The 18,341-nt window shown below is 40.8% G+C and overlaps 1 protein-coding gene across 1 annotated transcript; it reads left to right on the forward strand.

Annotated features, from left to right (window-relative positions):
- Positions 1–7,434: 7,434 nt before the first annotated feature.
- snai1b (snail family zinc finger 1b) lies at positions 7,435–9,697 on the forward strand. The gene is made up of 3 exons (XM_034696583.1): positions 7,435–7,679; positions 7,973–8,527; positions 8,820–9,697. Exons 1-3 carry the CDS (start codon positions 7,598–7,600, stop codon positions 8,999–9,001), a joined length of 819 nt encoding a protein of 272 aa, XP_034552474.1. The 5' UTR covers positions 7,435–7,597; the 3' UTR covers positions 9,002–9,697.
- The last annotated feature ends 8,644 nt before the right edge of the window (positions 9,698–18,341 follow it).

The raw sequence follows: 18,341 nt of genomic DNA on the forward strand, positions 1-18,341 counted from the left end.
ACTGCCAACTAAACCTTAGCTGCAGGTCAAATTGCTGAATGCACGCCATGCATATCTGTACAAAATGTGATCCAGTTAGCTTTTCAAGACACAGACTGACCCAAATTCAACTACAGAAGAAGATGAATTTGGGTCAGTTTTGCTACTGGTGGCTATATATATATATATATATATATATATATATATATATATATATATATATATATATATATATATATATATATATATACATATGTGTGTGTGTGTGTGTGTGTGTGTGTGTGTGTGTACACTCAACTAAAAGATTTCTTGCTGAGTCATCAGCCACAACAGGTTGATGTGGACCTTTCACCCCATTCTTCTACACTAACAAAAAGTCCTCTGAATTATGTGTCATATACATGACAACTGTATGTCTGTACAGTGATACTGATGTGCTGTGTATTTATGCTATCTCTCTCTCCTCCTGCTATCTAGCTGTGTTTATTTTAAGTAATCAACATGACTCCATATCTGACAGTTCTGATTTACCAACTGACCTGGAAACCCCATGAATGACACATTCATCATTGGTCCTTGATTGCCCCCCTCTGGTGTGTTTCAGAATAACTTGCTGTAAATCAGTACATAATTTAAAAGGTAGATGGCGCCACTTCTTTGTTCATTTCTTTTTACAAGCACCAGCTGCAGTTTTTTTTAAAACTTTGACTTTTAAGATTTAGCACTGGAAAGATGTATTCTACACAAAGACTCAGGGCTGAATTTAAGTCAACCCTTGACCTGCAAAGCTGAAAAGTCAGGTAAACACAGTTTATATGACAGTTTAGATGAGCTAATGGGGATCCCTTGTTGGAGTAATACACTTACTATCCAAAAGTATCCCCACAACCCCACTTCAGAATTACACAATCTATCCCTTTAAACCATGGAATATTACGTCAAAAGTTAAATATTTCAGGAAAATGTCTTAAAGCCAGTTAGTTTCTTATAGCACCTTTAAAGTGGGATATAAAGTGTTGTACAACAAAGGAATTAATCTAGAAAACAAACATAGTGATGGACTTTTAAGATTTAGCACTGGAAAGATTGATTTTAAACAAAGATTCAGGGCTGAATTTAAGTCAACCCTTATCCTGCAAAGCTGAAAGTCATGTAAACACAGTTTAAATTACTTCTTAGTTGGTCCACATTGAAAAATAAACAGATGTATGTTATAATATAGTTTACATAAAAGCAATAATGACTAACAACACGAATAAGAAATTAACATATAAAGTCATGACTTCAAGTAATCCATTTGCGCACCTTTTTAATTGGTAGAAGCAATCCTATGTACTACTATCATTTTTCCCCCTTTCCCCCCATAAATACAGGTTTCAAATCAAAGTTAAATTACATTATTTAAGGTTAGATTATTTCTGAAGAGAGGTTCATATATGGCTGCAAGAAAACCTTTTTGTCTGTATATGGGTAGGTTTAGTTATTCTTAAATGTGTTGTAAGAAATGGATAAGCTAAATAAGAAAAGATGTGAGTTGCAAATTTGGAAGTGTTTCATTAATACATTTAAAAGCATTATGTTAGAGTTAAAGTGTTTAGTCTGTTCAAAAATCTAACTGATACATCCATCAAAGGTTGGAGAAGAACGTTCAATCAGGTACTTCCTGGTTTGTCCTTAAAAAGATATAAAAATGGATAACAATTAAAGGGATATCTCATTTTTGCACAGGGCCAAAATAAAGGGGTTTTATCACAGCAAAGTAAAGCACTGAAATGTTCCTAAATAGAGTGCAGACTTACACTGAGTGCAACCCCATTGGTTGTAGTCCCTTAAGATGAGCTATTGGGGATCCATTGTTGGGGTAATACACTTACTATCCAAAAGTATCGCCAAAGCCCCCACTTCAGAATTACACAGACTATCCCTTTAAACCATGGAATATTACGTCATGTGTGTTAACACAAAAAAAGGTAAATATTTCAGGAAAATGTCTTAAAGCCAGCCAATTTCTTATAGCACCTTTAAAGCAGGACATAAAGTTTTGTGCGACAAAGAAATGAATCTAGAAAACAAACATAGCGATGGATCACAAAGAGAAAAACAAAGAAAGCAGCAAACACTTAAATAATCAGTAATAATTTGAATTCAACAATAGTTTTGAAAGAGGGGAACCTTTTCTGACCCTTCAGGTTTTTATCTTCTACAGTGTTAGTTTTCCACCAAACACAAACAGCTGACCATTAGAGGACCGTCACTGGTGCAATATATTACATCAAAGGACGCCTGTGGTTTGACTGTGGTGTCTGCATGTTGTCCAGATAAGGTCAGGGCAGAAACGCACATGTGCATGAATGTGGTCGAATTCCAACTTGTCTGGCATTTCAAGAAGACTTTCGGTTTTAGTATGAGTGTCAGTGTGTGTTTAAGGAGGATGTAAAATGTGCTCTGTAATTGTATGCATGATGTGACACAAACACACACTGCATGTCAAGTTGTCTGGACTTAAATCTTCTTTCATCACCTGCATGTGAAGAGTAAGTGTGTTATGAGCGTGTGCTTGCTTAGATGTTATTGTCTTGTACATTGTTTGATCAGGCTATCATGCAGCAGCCTAATCATGAATGATCTGTTGTTCATTGATAATTTAAAGCTAGTGATGCATTTAACAGTATATCACATTCATGACGAGGGGCAGGATAAGCATATTTTGTCAGCACAATACAGACAGCAGCTTTCAAATTTTACAAGGTAGCATGTTTTGCTACTAACTGGGGTGACTGCGGTGTGCCATTTAACTCTACATCTGAAACCACATCCCTGTTATTCACTCTTTCACTTTTCAGTAATAATTGTTTTAATGTATTGCTTTATTAATTTAGTTTTCAAACAGTTTTCTTTTTTTTAAAGGAGCAAACATGCACTTTCCCAAGACATCCAAACAATACAAAATACAGACTTATCCAACATTTTTGTGCAAAAAATTTGGCTTGGTTGAACCTGTGTGAATCTTTGCTTTCATTTCTTGTTTTTGCATTAAAGAGAGATCATTACACTGCAAAATATCTAATCTTTAGTAGTAATTTCAACTGGCTCTTTTATGGCCCACAGTAAAATCCGACACTCACTCAGACATGTGTGTTTGGGTCTATCTAGAAGAGAAATTACAACAAGGTGTGTGTTCAAACTATAGAGCATGTGAGTAGGAGTGTGTGTCCATATGACCAGATCTGCATTCCAGTGGGGTAATCTTATCTCTCTCCTGCTGAGCTTATGGACCTCTGAACCTAAGAAGCAGCCCACATGCTCCTTAAAGACAGGCATCAGGCAGAAGTGGTCATTTAGGGACCCTCCCGAATGTAACTTCATGCCAGACTGGTTTTTCTTTACAAAACATAGAGGTGTTGATGGTGCAGCAGATTATTCATTCACCTGGTTCCTTTCAGATTCAGTCTGAGCATCACTGCATCGTCACACCTTCATACTGGGAGATCTGATGTGTCGTTAATATCATTGCACAGACAAAGAAGATTTGACTCCACTTGATCTTTTTGTGTTGTTGTGCTTCAGGATCGTCTGGGAAAAAACAACTACAACCTGCTCTAACATCAAATGTAAATTCACTCAAGTGATTAATGGATGGTGCTTGAATGATCTTGATGCTAACAATGAACCTGATTGTTCAAAGGCTGTCAGGAAGGGGCATTTGAATGTAAAACAAGGCTTTTACTTGCACATATTGCACACAAAAGCATTTGTACATTCACAGAAGCTGTTTGGGAGTTAGCTTCTTTTTAGGCATATGAAAGGACTCTGGGGTGAAGGGTGATCACCAGACATCAGTTTAGGTGTGGTATGAAGTAATTTCCAGGTAAAAAGAGGACGGAATAAATGCACTGAAGCCAAAGTAACATCTTCTTACAACATTTCTCTCAGATATTATGTTTATTTCATAAACAAAAAAAAAACACCATCCTGTCAGATTAAACAAAAAATCTTTCACAAAATATTCTGGAAAATTTGATGGACTGAATATGAAAACCATTGAGGTCAATTTCAGTCAATGTTATATGTAAAGATGATCACAATCATTATAACCATTTTTTCTACTTCAGATCCCAAGTTAACTGTAAAAAAAACACCTATTCATACTCTAACATCTGAAGTTAGTTAGAACTGCTACATTACAACCAAAATGAAGAAAAAGTCCTATATCTTTCCAAACTGTGAAGAGTTATTTTTGACATATATTCCAGAATAAGTTGTGATGCCCTTGATGACATATCAAGGCAATTTAGACCTTGATCAACCAAATTATATTTTTTGATTTTGTACTTTTAATGTCTTAAACTGCTGTGAGTTTCAGCCCAGTAAAAAACAGCCTTTCTTTACATTCTCAACAGCAAATATTCACAGTATGTGACATATTTGACTTTTCAAAGAAGGCAGGATGAAATGTTTTCTCAGTAAAATACTACCTGAACAATTTCTTGCCCACAAAGAGCACCAACTCACAGTTTAAGTTCCCTGCAGCATCTTTTAAAAGAAAAGGGATGTCCCAATTTTTATAGTATCATCAATTCCTGCATAATTTGTTGTCCTTGTTTTTTCTACTCATAAAAACCCTACGATAATAACATCCACAATGCAATTCAACTACCTACAGTTTATTTGGAGTTAACATTATTTTTATTTAAAGCAACAACCTTTGGCAGCGAGAATTGAAGCCAATGCAGAAGTGTCTTAAACCGAACAACATGCTTTAATACCACCCCCCCCCCCCCCTTTTTTTTTAAATGCTACATTGTGTATTCATTAATATTCCCTTTCTGTACTAATGACCTCCTAATCAAGGGTTAGACCAATAAGTATGTTCTGTTCTGACTGCACTGACTCGAAATAGTTAGGTACCCTTTTTTTTAAGAGACCATGTTATTTTAAAGTAAGACATTTTTGATGACATATCTCGAGCCAACTATGAATTCTGTTTTTGTAAGAATTCAACTCTTTTTTTCAACAATAAGGGATCTGCAAAAGTCAACATATGCCTAAAACTAAAGGGGGGACAATGATGGTGATATGTATTGAACTAAGAGTTGTATTTTATCAATAAGATGTTGCTGAAGTTTTGTAGCCTACAAAAGCATTTTGTGGAACACTCTTAATTTCTTGAAAGTATTATGAGTAATTGAGCCTGATTCATAGCCTGCTTCATTTCTGACCACTAACGTGTTGCAGCATCTTTTTGGCATTCATGAACCCCATGAAAGTAAAATTAATGAAGAATTGTGTTTAGCATTTTATTGAGTCTGAAGAGGGTTCAGTAGGCAGCTCGAGCCTCTGTGGGAACACTTGCTGGTTTTATCCCTGGGGCTGGACAGGAGAGAACATCTGTTCTGACTGAGCAGCAAACTTTTCATGTCTTCACATCTATGGTGTGTTATAAGGTCACTGACCATGTTGTGACACAAATTGTCTGCAAACTGCTGTCCTCCGAATAAAAAAAAAAAAAGTGTTTAACCATCTGTTTTCACTCCAACGGATTCAGGTCACGTGATTTTGCCATAATGATGTAAAAAAAAGGAGGGATGCACTCAGATCTTAATCTGGATTAACATCCCTAATGTCAATACTTTGTTTGCAATATGACACAAAGTTAAAGCCCTCGAACACCATTTGTGCATTCAGACCTGCACCTCAGATTACTTTCTCGTGTGTCTCTGCTATTTGTTTTTTGTTTTTACTGCTGTCCTGCCCTCCTGACCTCCAGTCTACGTGGCGTCGGCGTCAACAAGCACTATAACGACGTGTGAACTTTTGGGCATGCAGTGACAATGGCGCCTTTAGACAGGTGCATATAGCCCCATCAGCGGCCACCGTGGAGCTTTTAGACTCTTTGCAATGCTAAACAGGAGCCACTGAAGGCATCACACATTCCAATGTGATGGTTGGCACCTGATTTTCAGACACACAGAGTATATGTGTGTGTGCATACACTCAACCTGTAAAAAAAACAAAAAACCCCAAACGACTCAAGGGAAGTAAATCACTTCTCAGATACATCCAATTGAACACCGTTAGAGCAAGAAATTCTTAATGCAAACATGCAACCAAGTCGACGACAATATGCGATTTAAAACCTTATGTGCGAAAAAAATAACCATGAAATGAGGATGAACGCCGTGAAACAAGATTGAAAGATTATGTCACTCGAGGGGCAAGATACATGTGGATTCAGGAAGCAAAGGATTGCCAGACTGTTAATCTACTATAATCACTTTTTTACTGCACTGTACGCCTTTAAAATGTTCCTGGAATCTTTTCTAATTTACCTTGTGAGTATAATCAGGGAAGAGTGTTGGTTTGGAGCAGGACGCAGCTCCCACTAAACAGGGATCATTACGCAGATTTACGCATTTAAGAATAGAAGGCATATCGTCATTCTTTGAGGCCCCATATCCTCCCAGGGCATAATCATGGGTCTTTTCATAGTATATCACCCAAAGGCACATGATTAAATAGGGCCCTGTCCGAGTTTACATCATCATGATGCTCCTGACAGCTGGGTTAATTTGACCTCAGATCATGCTGTGAGCACGCTGGGTGAACAGTGCCTCTTTTATTCACACGGATTTATTCCCCGCAGAGAGACAGAGAAAGAAAGCTGCGGTCAGGATGAACCGTATGCTTTGTGGCTTGTACTGCCAAGTGAACAGAGCGTTTGTCTCATGCACCTTCTCAAGATGTGTCTCACCGTGGGTGCGTAAAAGCTCCGGGGCACGGGCGCACAAATGAGCCAGCGTAAAATCAGACGCTTTAGTGGCAGGGGAAAGGTCGCAGTGTCCTCAAACTCTTACAAAATGTATGATGTGAGCTACCCATAAACTCTTCTAGACATGGATTGAATGCCAAAATCATCTCTATCAATCTTTATGTTTAACCAAGAAGTGACATTCCACTAATCGTGACTTTCAACTCAGTTTAATGCTCATTTGCAGCATTTCATTTGAAGTTGCTGTGTATTTAGTTCTACAATATAAGGCTGTTGGTAGAGCCTATCAATTTAGACAAAGATGATTTATGACCGACAGAGGACGCTGTAGTTTCAGATTGCAATGACACAGAACTATACAATAACTGTCTTTCTAAAAAATCTGTCTTTACATTTTTGTTTGCTCCTATTTGTCCTTTTGCCTTTCCAACACCTCTGCGCAAATATAACATGAAATAATGTGGTGGAATCCACGTTCTGTACTAACGAATGCATCCTTGCAGTTTAAGAATGGACCATTGAGGCTGTAAAATTCACAATGTTATCTGGGCTCTACTCCGGATTCTGGCACATCAGGCACCTCTGCTGAATGGGGCTGCCTGGTGGCGCCCTGACGCACGGGGTGTGTCTGTGGGCGGGGAAGTAGTGCCCACCCACCCCGTTGCCTCTCCCCTCTGGTTACTATATCAAGCGGCAACTTTGCTTTCAGCCAGCAATGCACACACAACCCCGGTGGTGATCCCAGTCCTTACTCATACCTCTATCGTTCCCTGAGTAGACCCCTGGATCAGCGAGGACCCAGCAGGCGGAACGTTGTTGCTCAATACACCGGAAAAGCCAGACCTCAACATGCCTCGGTCATTCCTTGTCAAGAAATATTTCTCTAACAAGAAGCCATGCTACAGGGAAAGCCAACTGGAGAGCCAAAAAGGTAAGCGTCTAACTGAATAATGTATCTAATTCTACTACAACGAATGACAGTCACAAAAATAGACCTTTGCAGAGGTACCTTCACCTGCTGAAAACACTTCTGTGCCAGTAAAGATGAACATGCATTCTGAAGCTGTGAAAAAGATAGGCTACCAGCTAAACCTTCTGATGGAAAAGTTAAATTAATTTGAAACCCAAGCATTAACAAGACACACTGAATGCAAACAAGTTTGTTACTTAATTTAATAATCTGTCCAGTAAAGTGACCTGACTTCCTGTCCTTTCTCTCACCAGCTTTGGTTCCAGAAAGCTTTCCCCGGGCTGAACTTCCAATGCAGATCAACAGCTCGGCCCTGACCTGCTACCCCACCAGCCCATTCTTCAGCAGCGCTGAAGCCCTTCCTGTACCGCTGTCCCCGATCACCCCCGTGTCCCTGTCCCCCTCACCACTGCACCCTCTGGACCTCAGCAGCTCTCCCTCTAGCAGCAGCAGCGAGGAAGAGGATGACGGCGGACGTACCTCTGATCCCCCCAGCCCGGATATTATCCAGCACCTCTACCACTGCATGCACTGCAGTAACAGCTACACCAGCCTCTCTGCACTATCCCACCATCAGATGGCCCAGCACCCACACTCCCTCTGTGCTCCTGTACAGCAGACACCATCCCTCCCGGGTGATGTCTCTACACGCCCGGCCTTCCACTGCAAACACTGCCCAAAGGAGTACACCAGCCTGGGAGCGCTTAAGATGCACATTCGCTCACACACTCTGCCATGTGTTTGTCCCACCTGTGGCAAAGCCTTCTCCCGACCATGGCTGCTCAGAGGACACATTCGCACACACACAGGTATGCATAATGTGTCAGACTAATCACTCACTTGTAAATGTAACAGCTGGTTGGAACCTGTTCTCCATTGATGTTCCCCACTGTGCACAAATGTTATTGCTTAGCATGACCAAACCTTATCTCAGGCTGACAATACATGCAAAAGGCAATCTGCATTAAGTAAATTAGGGTAGTTGTCCTGCTCTTATCTGCTGTTATCTCTCAATCATTTAGAAAACATTGACCAGAGGACAGACCTTTTGGCATGCTAAAACACTCATTTCCCTGCATCTGACTTTTTGTTCTCTCCCAGGTGAGCGCCCCTTCGCATGCCAACACTGCAACCGAGCCTTTGCTGATCGTTCCAACCTGCGTGCCCACCTGCAGACCCACTCTGAAGTGAAGAAGTACCAGTGCAGGTCCTGCTCAAGAACATTCAGCCGAATGTCCCTGTTGCACAAACACAGCGCGTCAGGATGCTGCCCTGCCTCTTAGACTCACATTCCTTGAACTGTCACTGTGTGCCAGATGAGTCACACCCAAAGGGACACTGGATGGGACAGAAAAAGCTGGAGTACTGTTGCTTTTACCCAAAGACTTCTTAAGTGCCTTAACATTTTCAAGACTGTATTTTTTCTGAGGTTATATTGGTATCAGCAGAAAATTTTTTTCTGCCACATCCTGTTAAGTGTGTGTTAATGTGTGTGTGAATTGAGGGCAGCTGGACATGCAGTTAATTCCCAGGAAACTCCATCGGTGCCGGCCGGTCCGGGACTCTGGCCATGATGCAGCTGCTTGTGTGTGTGTATGTCATTCCTCGCCATATTATACATACATGGCATGTGTGAGTGTATGAGCAAGTGTGCGTGTGTTGGGCCAGCTGTCTGTGTATGGTGTGTTGTGGAGGCAGGGTGCTGAGTGACGTGTTAGCTGTGACCTCGGCGACAGGTGACCCTCCTCATGTCACACTCATTGTGTGTTATTTGACATGAAAGAACCACTTAAACTTGACCAAAAACACAACTCGCCTTTAAATGTTAATCTTGGATGAAAAACCTAATGATTTAAGACCTGTTTTTTTTTTGGGAAAGGTTTTTATGACCATTTTTGATGAACATGCATTTCAAACTGATAATACTGTGCCTTTTTCTGCCATGTTTAAATAAAAGCCTTGTTTTTTAAAAAGAAAAACCTGCTCTGGACTTGGTTTTGTGCTGGTTAAATGAGTTACAATGTCGACAGGTATTGTATTGACTCGCAACTTAATGAGCTCACCTGGACAGACATGACAGATTCTGAATGGGAAGATAGAGCAGTGTGTGTCAGTGTAAAGAGGACCAGGCAAGAGTTTGTGTGATGATGAAAGATCTGGGGAACACCTGCACACACCTGCTGGGTTGTCAGCACCCAAACACACTAGCTCACATGGAGAACACATGCAGAGGAAGAGAGGGGGTTGAACAGAGGGACTGCAGGTGGGAGGCAGGGTGAATAGCAAAAAGGTTGAGTGGTAGAAAAGAGACATGAGAAAGGGTTAAGGAATAAAGGCTACATGAAATGAACTCGGAATCCCTTGACTTGCTTGTTACAGCAAACCTAAACTCAAGACCATCCTATAACTTAAGAGAGAAAGAGTGCGCAGCCATCTGCCTCTAATCTGGTCACCTCACAGAAACTCAGTGAGGAAGTCTGTGCATATGCAACCCAGCTGAGAGAACATCCAGGGTGCACATATGGCAGCAATGTGTCCACAGCCCCTGTTGCCCTCCTGACCCGCACACACTGACGCCAGCATGTCTTAGTGAGGTAACAGTGCGTTTCCTCCAATAGCTCTTGGTGTTGAGTGGTGGATGTCAGGGTTTGGGAAAAGGGGGGTTGGGTTAAGGAGGCTCTCAAAAAGCTAAGGATCGGATTGCACGACTTATTATGATTGCTCATCCAGTGTAAACAGCACCAGAAAAGAATGCATGCACACAGCTGCACAAAAAACGTTTCAAGTAAAGAGGTTTTACTTTGATTAATAGGGGATTTTTCATCTGTCTGCCTGTACCTCTCTGGGCTGTTTTTGAAGTGAGAGGTGAGAGTCATTTAACTGAGGCACACCTACGCAGCCAGTGAGTCAGAAAGGCAAAGAAGTGGGCCACAAAAGGGGATTGAACCTTACTTGAACTACCAACATAGTCTAATTTAGTGGGTACATAGTCAGACAGAGTTGGATGAGTTGTGAGATGTACAGGACAAATTATGAAGTACCTCTATAATGTTTGGTAATATTCAACTTTTTCTCTGAAGTCTAAACTAAACCTTCACAAAATGACATTCCTCTACAGCTTTAGATATTTGCCGGCTGTTTTGAAATTGAACTCATCTTTAGCTAGAGGGACATTTTTTGATGGTGTGCAGTGTGTAGGAGGCACTCTATCACCTGTAGCTTTGAGGCGATGAGATCACTGGAGCTGCCACCTTTCTTTTTCATTTAATGTGTGTGTGTGTGATATCATATTAGTCTCCTCAAAGTGTTTTAATTTTCGCAGCGTCATGCATGTGGCCCCTGACTAATGCGACATTCCTGAGCCATTAGTGACAGACATACAATACGGCCATTTGACAGAAAAAAAAAAATCGTCTCAGTCTGCTGTCCTTGCAGTCGGCTAGTGAGTCACGGTAATAATTTTATTTTCCTGTTACAGGAAAGAATGTCCTGACCTTAGTACAAAGAAAAGGGGATTGACAATAAGTGAATTCAGACAAATTATTTATGGTATTATAAATAGCCAGATTCAACGACACGAACAAAATTCTAAAAGAAATAAATTAAAAGCATGAGCACAGACAATTGATCTACAACCAAGCGGCAACCTCCAGTCTAAAATATGAGTCCAATGCGGAAGTGCTAAAAACTGCAGTTCATTGAGGATCCGCTTGAGGCTGGCTCCGGAAGTACCGGAAACCACATACACACAAATTCAAAAAAGCTGATCTTTACAGCAGAAATAAACATGTTTACAGCCTGGTACAAAAGACGAGTGTGGTCTGGATAGCTCATTTCTCGATCGGCACACACTATAAGGGATGTGATTTTTTTTCGAACGCGGCAATTTTGAAGATATTGAGATTACGAATCTTCCAATGAGAGGCACAGCTGACTTGACAGGCGGGAACACTGTAGCTGTTGGCTAGGAGTCTCAAACTCCGCCTCTTTACGTCACCATCGCTCGACAGCAGCAATATGGCTGCCGCCGACGATTGGCCACAAAACAGTGCTTCAGAAACAGATGGGTGACGTCACGGATACTACGTCCATATTTTATACAGTCTATGTCTACAACGCAAAATTTCAATACACACAAAGAAAGCATACAAATGCAACGGACACAGTTACACCATAAACAGAACAGCGGTACCCCAGAACTGTAAGGGGCTCTAGTTCGACCTGGACTTTGGAGAAATATATTTAACGAGAAAAGCTGGAGGAGAAGCTAACAGTATGCAAAGCATGAACATGAAACTAAGTAAAACCATAAACAGACCAGCAGATCCTGAGTTCAGCCAAAACTCTCAGAGTTCATCAGAGTGACTGTCTACAGTACTCAGTTCTTAACATGCTGATTTTTGATGTTGAAAAGATGGCCTTACATCCATAGACTGTAAAAAATATGGACGTAGTATCCGTGACGTCACCCATCTGTTTCTGAAGAGCTGTTTTGAGACCAATCGGCTGCGGCAGCCATATTGCTTCTGTCGAGCCAGTGTGACGTGAAGAGGCGGGCTTTGAGCCTCCTAGCCAACAGCTGCAGTGTTCCCACAGGCAGCTGTGCCTCTCATTGGAAGACTAGTAATCTCAATATCTTCGAAATTGCCGAATTAGAAAAAAATTCACCCCCCTCACAGTGAGAGGACATCGAGAAATGAGCTATTCAGACTACACTCATCTTTTGTACCAGGCTGTAAACATGTTTATTAATGCTGCAAAGATCGTCTTTTCCCCATTCATGTGTATGTGACTTCCGGTACTTCCGGAGCCAGCCTCAAGCGGATCCTTGATGAACTGCAGCTTTTAACTCTTCCGCATTGACTCATATTTTTAGACCGGAGGTTGCCGCTTGCTTACATCTCACAATGGGAGGAGGCGGGGCCCGCTATCCATATTAATATGCAGTCAATGATCGGGTCAACCGTTTTAGCTAACATGCTGACAACATCTAAGCTTGGCAAAAATAGTTACAAAGCTATCCGTCAACAAGAAACCATTCTCCCAAAAATTATCCATATTTAACAAAGTCAGAAACTGAGATTTGGTGTATTTCTTTTTTTTTTTTTTACAAGTTAGAGAACTGTGTTTTTGCAGAGTGGACGGTGAGTCCCAGCCCTGGGTGTATTTACATGTTTTGGTCCTTAAGTCAGTAGATTCGGGGCTTGGTCACTTTTTTCCCCCATCATTAATGGAACTGTTCTACTTATTGTCCTACAGGCCTGAACATTTCCATTGTCATGAGACATTATGCAAAAAAAAATTGTTTGCTGTTTTTGTGTATTTTTGACATTGCTTTCTCTCTTTATAAGCACCAGCTTTGCCATACCTTTATCTGTTTTGAATTTTTGGAGCACATTTCATCATTTGCAGTCACCCATTATTATATTTTGTGTTAGACTTTGAATGTTTTATTGAATTTGCAGCCCCATTTTCTCCAAATTGAAACCATTCGGACCTTTGCAACACTTTTCATTTTCTGTGAGCATTGTATTTCCATGGAAAGAATGTCTAAGCATTATTGCTTCACTTTAATAAATGAAAACAGTTGATATTTATTATCTGTTTTTCAACATTTTTGCTGATATGCACAGAATTTGAAGCCTGGATTTCCTCCGTAGAGTAAACTTTGGTTTTGTGTACACAAAAGCTGATGTTTGACAGTTTGCAGCCGGATGAGTTTTACTTTGTTATAGACTGCCGTCATCTTGGGAGCAGAAATAAATGCCCTCTCTAAACAATCATCCTGTGTATACTCATAATTATGGCCCCACATGTGTGAACCAGAGTAGATTACAGTGTTGTATAAACCCCACTGATTTGAGCCATGGGAAGCAGCACTGTGTATGAACAATAAAACAAACCTTTTCTGACATATGGGACTTTAACTATGCAAAGCCGAAATTGCTAATTTATACGTCTTCTGCTCTTTTCTCATTGTATGTGTTTGTGAAAATGCTTGGTACACAGGAAGTGGTCTGTCAGTCTGGAATAAACTCAGCTCTTCCAATATGCAGTGAAACAAGGCGTCTGGGTGCGGCCACCCCTGTTTTTGAGCGCACAGATATACAAGCCTGTTTGGGAGTCTCTGCAAAGTGAAGTTTTCTCTCTGTCAGGGGTTCACAATGCACCATATTGAGAAAGAGAAAGTGTACAGTATATTGCTGAAATCAGAGCAGGGGGGTTGCAGAGCTGAATCACCAGAGGATCAGATTCAAGCCAAGGAGGTTTAGTCACTGGGTTAAAGTTTCAAACAAGCTGCAGTGTTCCTTACACAATGGCACTGCCCAAAGCTTCAGCGGCAGCCTCCTATCATCTTCTTGAGTCTTTTAACAGAGAATAAAAAAAAATATTTCAAAGGCTAGTAACATTTTTCCAGCCTGTATGAAGTAACATTATGTAGTATAGTATGGAGCTTGAGTGACCAAATTGTACAGGAAATATTAAGTTTTTGTCTTAAACTTAAAAAAAAATCAAAGTAAGGGATGTTTTCTGATAAAATAATCAACATTGCATTATTTTGACAATATAACAAAATATCTGCCATGGAAAAATATATTTCCCAAAACAGGCTTCTTTCTGAGATCATAGAGTGCCATCAATATTAATTTCAGTCTATTTCATAGCCTGATAAAAATATCTCCTCACAGGAGCATTAAAACACTTTTGTTTTTTTTGTGTGTTTTAATATTTTAGACCCCCTCAAGATGTTGTTTTCCTTTTGTACATTTGCCCATGATCCAATGTTTGGCTGTGGGGAACTAATCTAGTTCTTTGGTACATGAGGGTTTGTAGGAAAGGGTGAAGCCGAGATAAGAAATGATAATGGATAGAGGATGAGATGAAGCAGCAGGAGTGAGTTGGGTGGTGTGTGTGTTAAAGAATGAATGTTTCTGTTCGTAGACTTTATCAAATCAGTAGGGAGTATGACTTGCTGAGGAATGCCAAATGTTGCAAAGCAGAATTGATCAATGATGTGCTGTGAGGGCATGGAGAAACGCTCTGCATGAGTCCTTTTTTGTGAAGGATTTGTAGGCTGGTTATGGATGGTTTCAGGACACCATTAAGTCCTAAAATTTGCACATACAGCTCAGATATCCAAACAAGCAAACCCAAGGACAGGATATGGCCTAGCAGAGGGGGTACACACCATTTCCTGCCCACCTCCGCACTCCTACTGTTCCTCTTCAGTAGTGTGTATCTGTGCTTGTGTGTGTGACTGGTGCCGTGTTTCCTCCTAGACACAGACCCTCTCTGTCCCCCGGGGTCAGAGGGTAGGAGCTGTAAAGGGACAGGAGGGTAAACAGATGAGATATGTCATGTCAGTGTGTAACAAGTTTCCTACTTTGTGCCATCCAGGTTTGCATTTACCAGATTCACACAGTGGCCGTTTTCTCCTGATGTCATGCTCATGATGGGGAGCTAAAATGCTGTGGTAATGTCGTGCTTCACTATAGGTTTGCTAAGTCCTAATGGTGCTGAATAGAAGTCAAATGTTTGCAAAGTTAATCTCAGTTCGCACACAGTTGGAAGCTGCTCACTTTTAGACACAGTAACATTATGAATTGCTAATGTTAGCTAGAAAAGTTGCTAAGTATAAACTGAATTCCTGTTTATTGGTAGCTAACAGGTGACAAAACCTAAATTAAATGTACAATTGATATGTAAAGGTTTATCAAAACACTCCTGAATGCAAGTGAAATCTTGTTCAGTGTTTATTAAAGCTAGGGTTGGTAGTCAGGGAAAACTAGCATGAATTTGAATGTAGCATTTCCTCAGGACTCCGTCTAACCCCCCCCCCCCCCCCCCCCTCCCCTTGGAGCTCCTCCAAAACGACGCCCCCTGCTCACATGCACAGCGCCGCTGATTCGCGGCCATATGATCGGGACTGATTTAAAATCGGTCCTCAGCACATCGTTTGTGTTTTGCACTACCTCAACTCATGTCTCACTCAGCGGTAAGAAAACACCAAAACATTATCACAGTGAAAGTTAAAAACACAAACAAACATGAAATGTACGTGCAGGAGGCGGGCAGAACGGCAGGGTGGGATTTGATTGGTTTCATACTTTGGCTCCTGATGGCAGGGATTGGTTGGTCTTTTCCCAGGTTTACTCCGGCTGTAAATAGCAGCTTTTTTTCCCGCTCTTTTTTAGGAACACATTATGTATTGATTGCCATCGGGACATAAAGATCATTTTAACCTGTTTAACAAAAGTGTATCTACATCTGACTACCAACCCCAGCTTTAGAGGAACAGTGAAGTTAAGAAACTTTCGCCAAAGCAGACCACACTTGAAATATATTCAACTATTCTGCTTCCCACTTCTGCTCGTCATGTAAGAATTTTACTTGCATTGTAATATTTCTATATGTGATTATTATTGAATACATGACATGGGCAAAACTTGTCGGTTTGTTTAAAGGTCAACTTCTTTTATTTAATTGTACATTTTGAACACTACTTTCACCACCATAGGTCTTCTTAATGGTGCACAAGGTTGACTAATAGATGTGACAGTAACTTTATTTTTTTATATTACACATTTCTTAAAAGAGTCCTGCAGTCCAGAACAATTACTCTTCATCAGTTAGACACATACATTTACAAATGTAAAGGGAGGCTACTTGGCTTACTCATTTCATCCCAGAAGTCATGTTATCATATTTTCAAAGACTTAGCTTAGTTTTCAGCTCTATGGTGTTTGTATAATATGTTTTATACTGTGAAAATGTCACAACAATAGACAATTGTAGTCAATACAAAACATACAAAGCATAGCGTAGGAGGAAAAGAAGTTGAGTAACAGAGTATTTTGAGATATTAAAAACAAATCGTACCAAAAACGAACAAGAAGAAAAAGAGGGAGAAGAACAAAAACGACAAGGAAAAATAAAGAAAAGGCCAGTTTGGTTCTGTGGCTTTGAGAAAATTCAGATTGAGATGAAAACACATTTTTCCACTGTGTGAAAAAAAATCCTTTTACTTAAGAATTGTACTAGTGATGCATTACTTGCAAAGTTGAAATTTGTACCCTTTTTAAAAGTTGTTCTCCTTTTCAGAGCACCTGCTCCAGTAGCATCCCCTCGAAGCCTTGTGCACATTGTTGCATAGAGCAAAGTCATTGTGGTTGTGAGAGTGGTAATGTGATCTTGGCTTAACACACTTCATTTCACCGATTAGCAAACATTCACCCAGAAAGAGAGCAAGAGAGAGGGGGACGGAAGTCAGCGACACACATGGATTAGTTGGGGTGAAATACTTTGGGCTTTGATTTACTGACAGCTGAATGACTAAGATCTGTGATCTCCTGCACGTTGACTTATTACACAGTTAATGTTTTTGGCTTGTACTCTTGTGTAACTCAACTGTTAGCCAATAAGGCTACTGTGTGGTGCAAGAGGAGAAGTGTCTGAGGCAGATTTGCACAAACCACATACAGAGTAAGCAAGGCAGTGGTGAGCAAGTCATGGCACGACAGAGTAAGAGGGTGGGTTCTTTGGAGAGTGCATACCTGGGGGATGTTGTTTAGAAAGCAGGTGTCAGAATATTGAAAAGAAATACCAGAACAGTGGCTACGAAAAGAAATGAAACCAGAAAGCCTGTTTTGTGTTTTGCTTGGATCTCTGGAAGACTCTGTTATACCTGACATCAGAGAGTATAAAATCAACTGTGCAGAAACTTTTTCTTCCTCACTTCAAGTCACCCCTCTCTCCAGTCTCCTCCTTGTGTTGTGTCATTCCTTCTGTACCTCCTATTTACCTCAGTTATTCAGGTATTTTCCCCCAGGGGTGCTGCTGGTGGTGTTGAGAGGTGCAAGGTGCACTTTTGTCCTCCTGTCAGGACCTGTGTGGGCCCAGGGGGGCGTCAGCTGAAGCACTGGGACACCTCTATTGTCCTGATGCATTCCAGTCAATGAAGGATTCTGTGGTGAGCGAGGGAGGGGTTGTTGGGTTTAGGGGGGGCCAAGACGGGTGGAGATCAGTCCTTGAGTTGGGGATCTGGAGATTTTGTGTGTGTTTGTGTGTGTGTGTGTGACTGCAGAGAGCACAGATTGTCCCGTCCTATCCTGTCCCTCAAGGAGCCGCAGGGCAGGCGAATGCACCTGCCTGAAATCCATACCCCAGGGCCAGACGCCTATCTCCCTGTATCTAAGGTTTTACAGAAACACAGCATGTGCCACACACAGGGGTCCATTTACACTCTTAAAAAAGAGAGCCAATCACCAATTTAAAACCAAACACGTTATATCTCAAAAATCAGACATTTGAACTTTTATTCATTGAGATTGTTGTTCATTTGTAGCAGACTTACTCTCCTAACAGCTGTCAGGTGAAAGGATATTCAACAAATCTCTAAGTTTAAGGACTGTAAGAGATCTGCCCATGCAAAACAGTTGTAAAAAGCGTCTTAAGTTTCAAAGGGAGTTGTGTGAAATCTGATAATTGCTGGAGCAGACGAATGAAAAATGACTGCCAGTATGGGATTACATGAAAGAGAGGTGTTTTATGTTTTATGTTTTGAAAATGTAGAAAACACCTCGAATTAATTATGACTGCTTAACAGTTAGTTCATACCAAGCA

This window comes from Notolabrus celidotus, chromosome 11 (genome assembly GCF_009762535.1).
Source record: "Notolabrus celidotus isolate fNotCel1 chromosome 11, fNotCel1.pri, whole genome shotgun sequence".
Taxonomy (NCBI): domain Eukaryota; kingdom Metazoa; phylum Chordata; class Actinopteri; order Labriformes; family Labridae; genus Notolabrus; species Notolabrus celidotus.

Coding starts and splice junctions, on each gene's coding strand:
- snai1b (XM_034696583.1), top strand. CDS start 7,598: ATGCCTCGGTCATTCCTTGTCAAGAAATATTTCTCTAACAAGAAGCCA. Junction 7,680..7,972: donor CCAACTGGAGAGCCAAAAAG/GTAAGCGTCTAA, acceptor TTCTCTCACCAG/CTTTGGTTCCAGAAAGCTTT. Junction 8,528..8,819: donor ACACATTCGCACACACACAG/GTATGCATAATG, acceptor GTTCTCTCCCAG/GTGAGCGCCCCTTCGCATGC.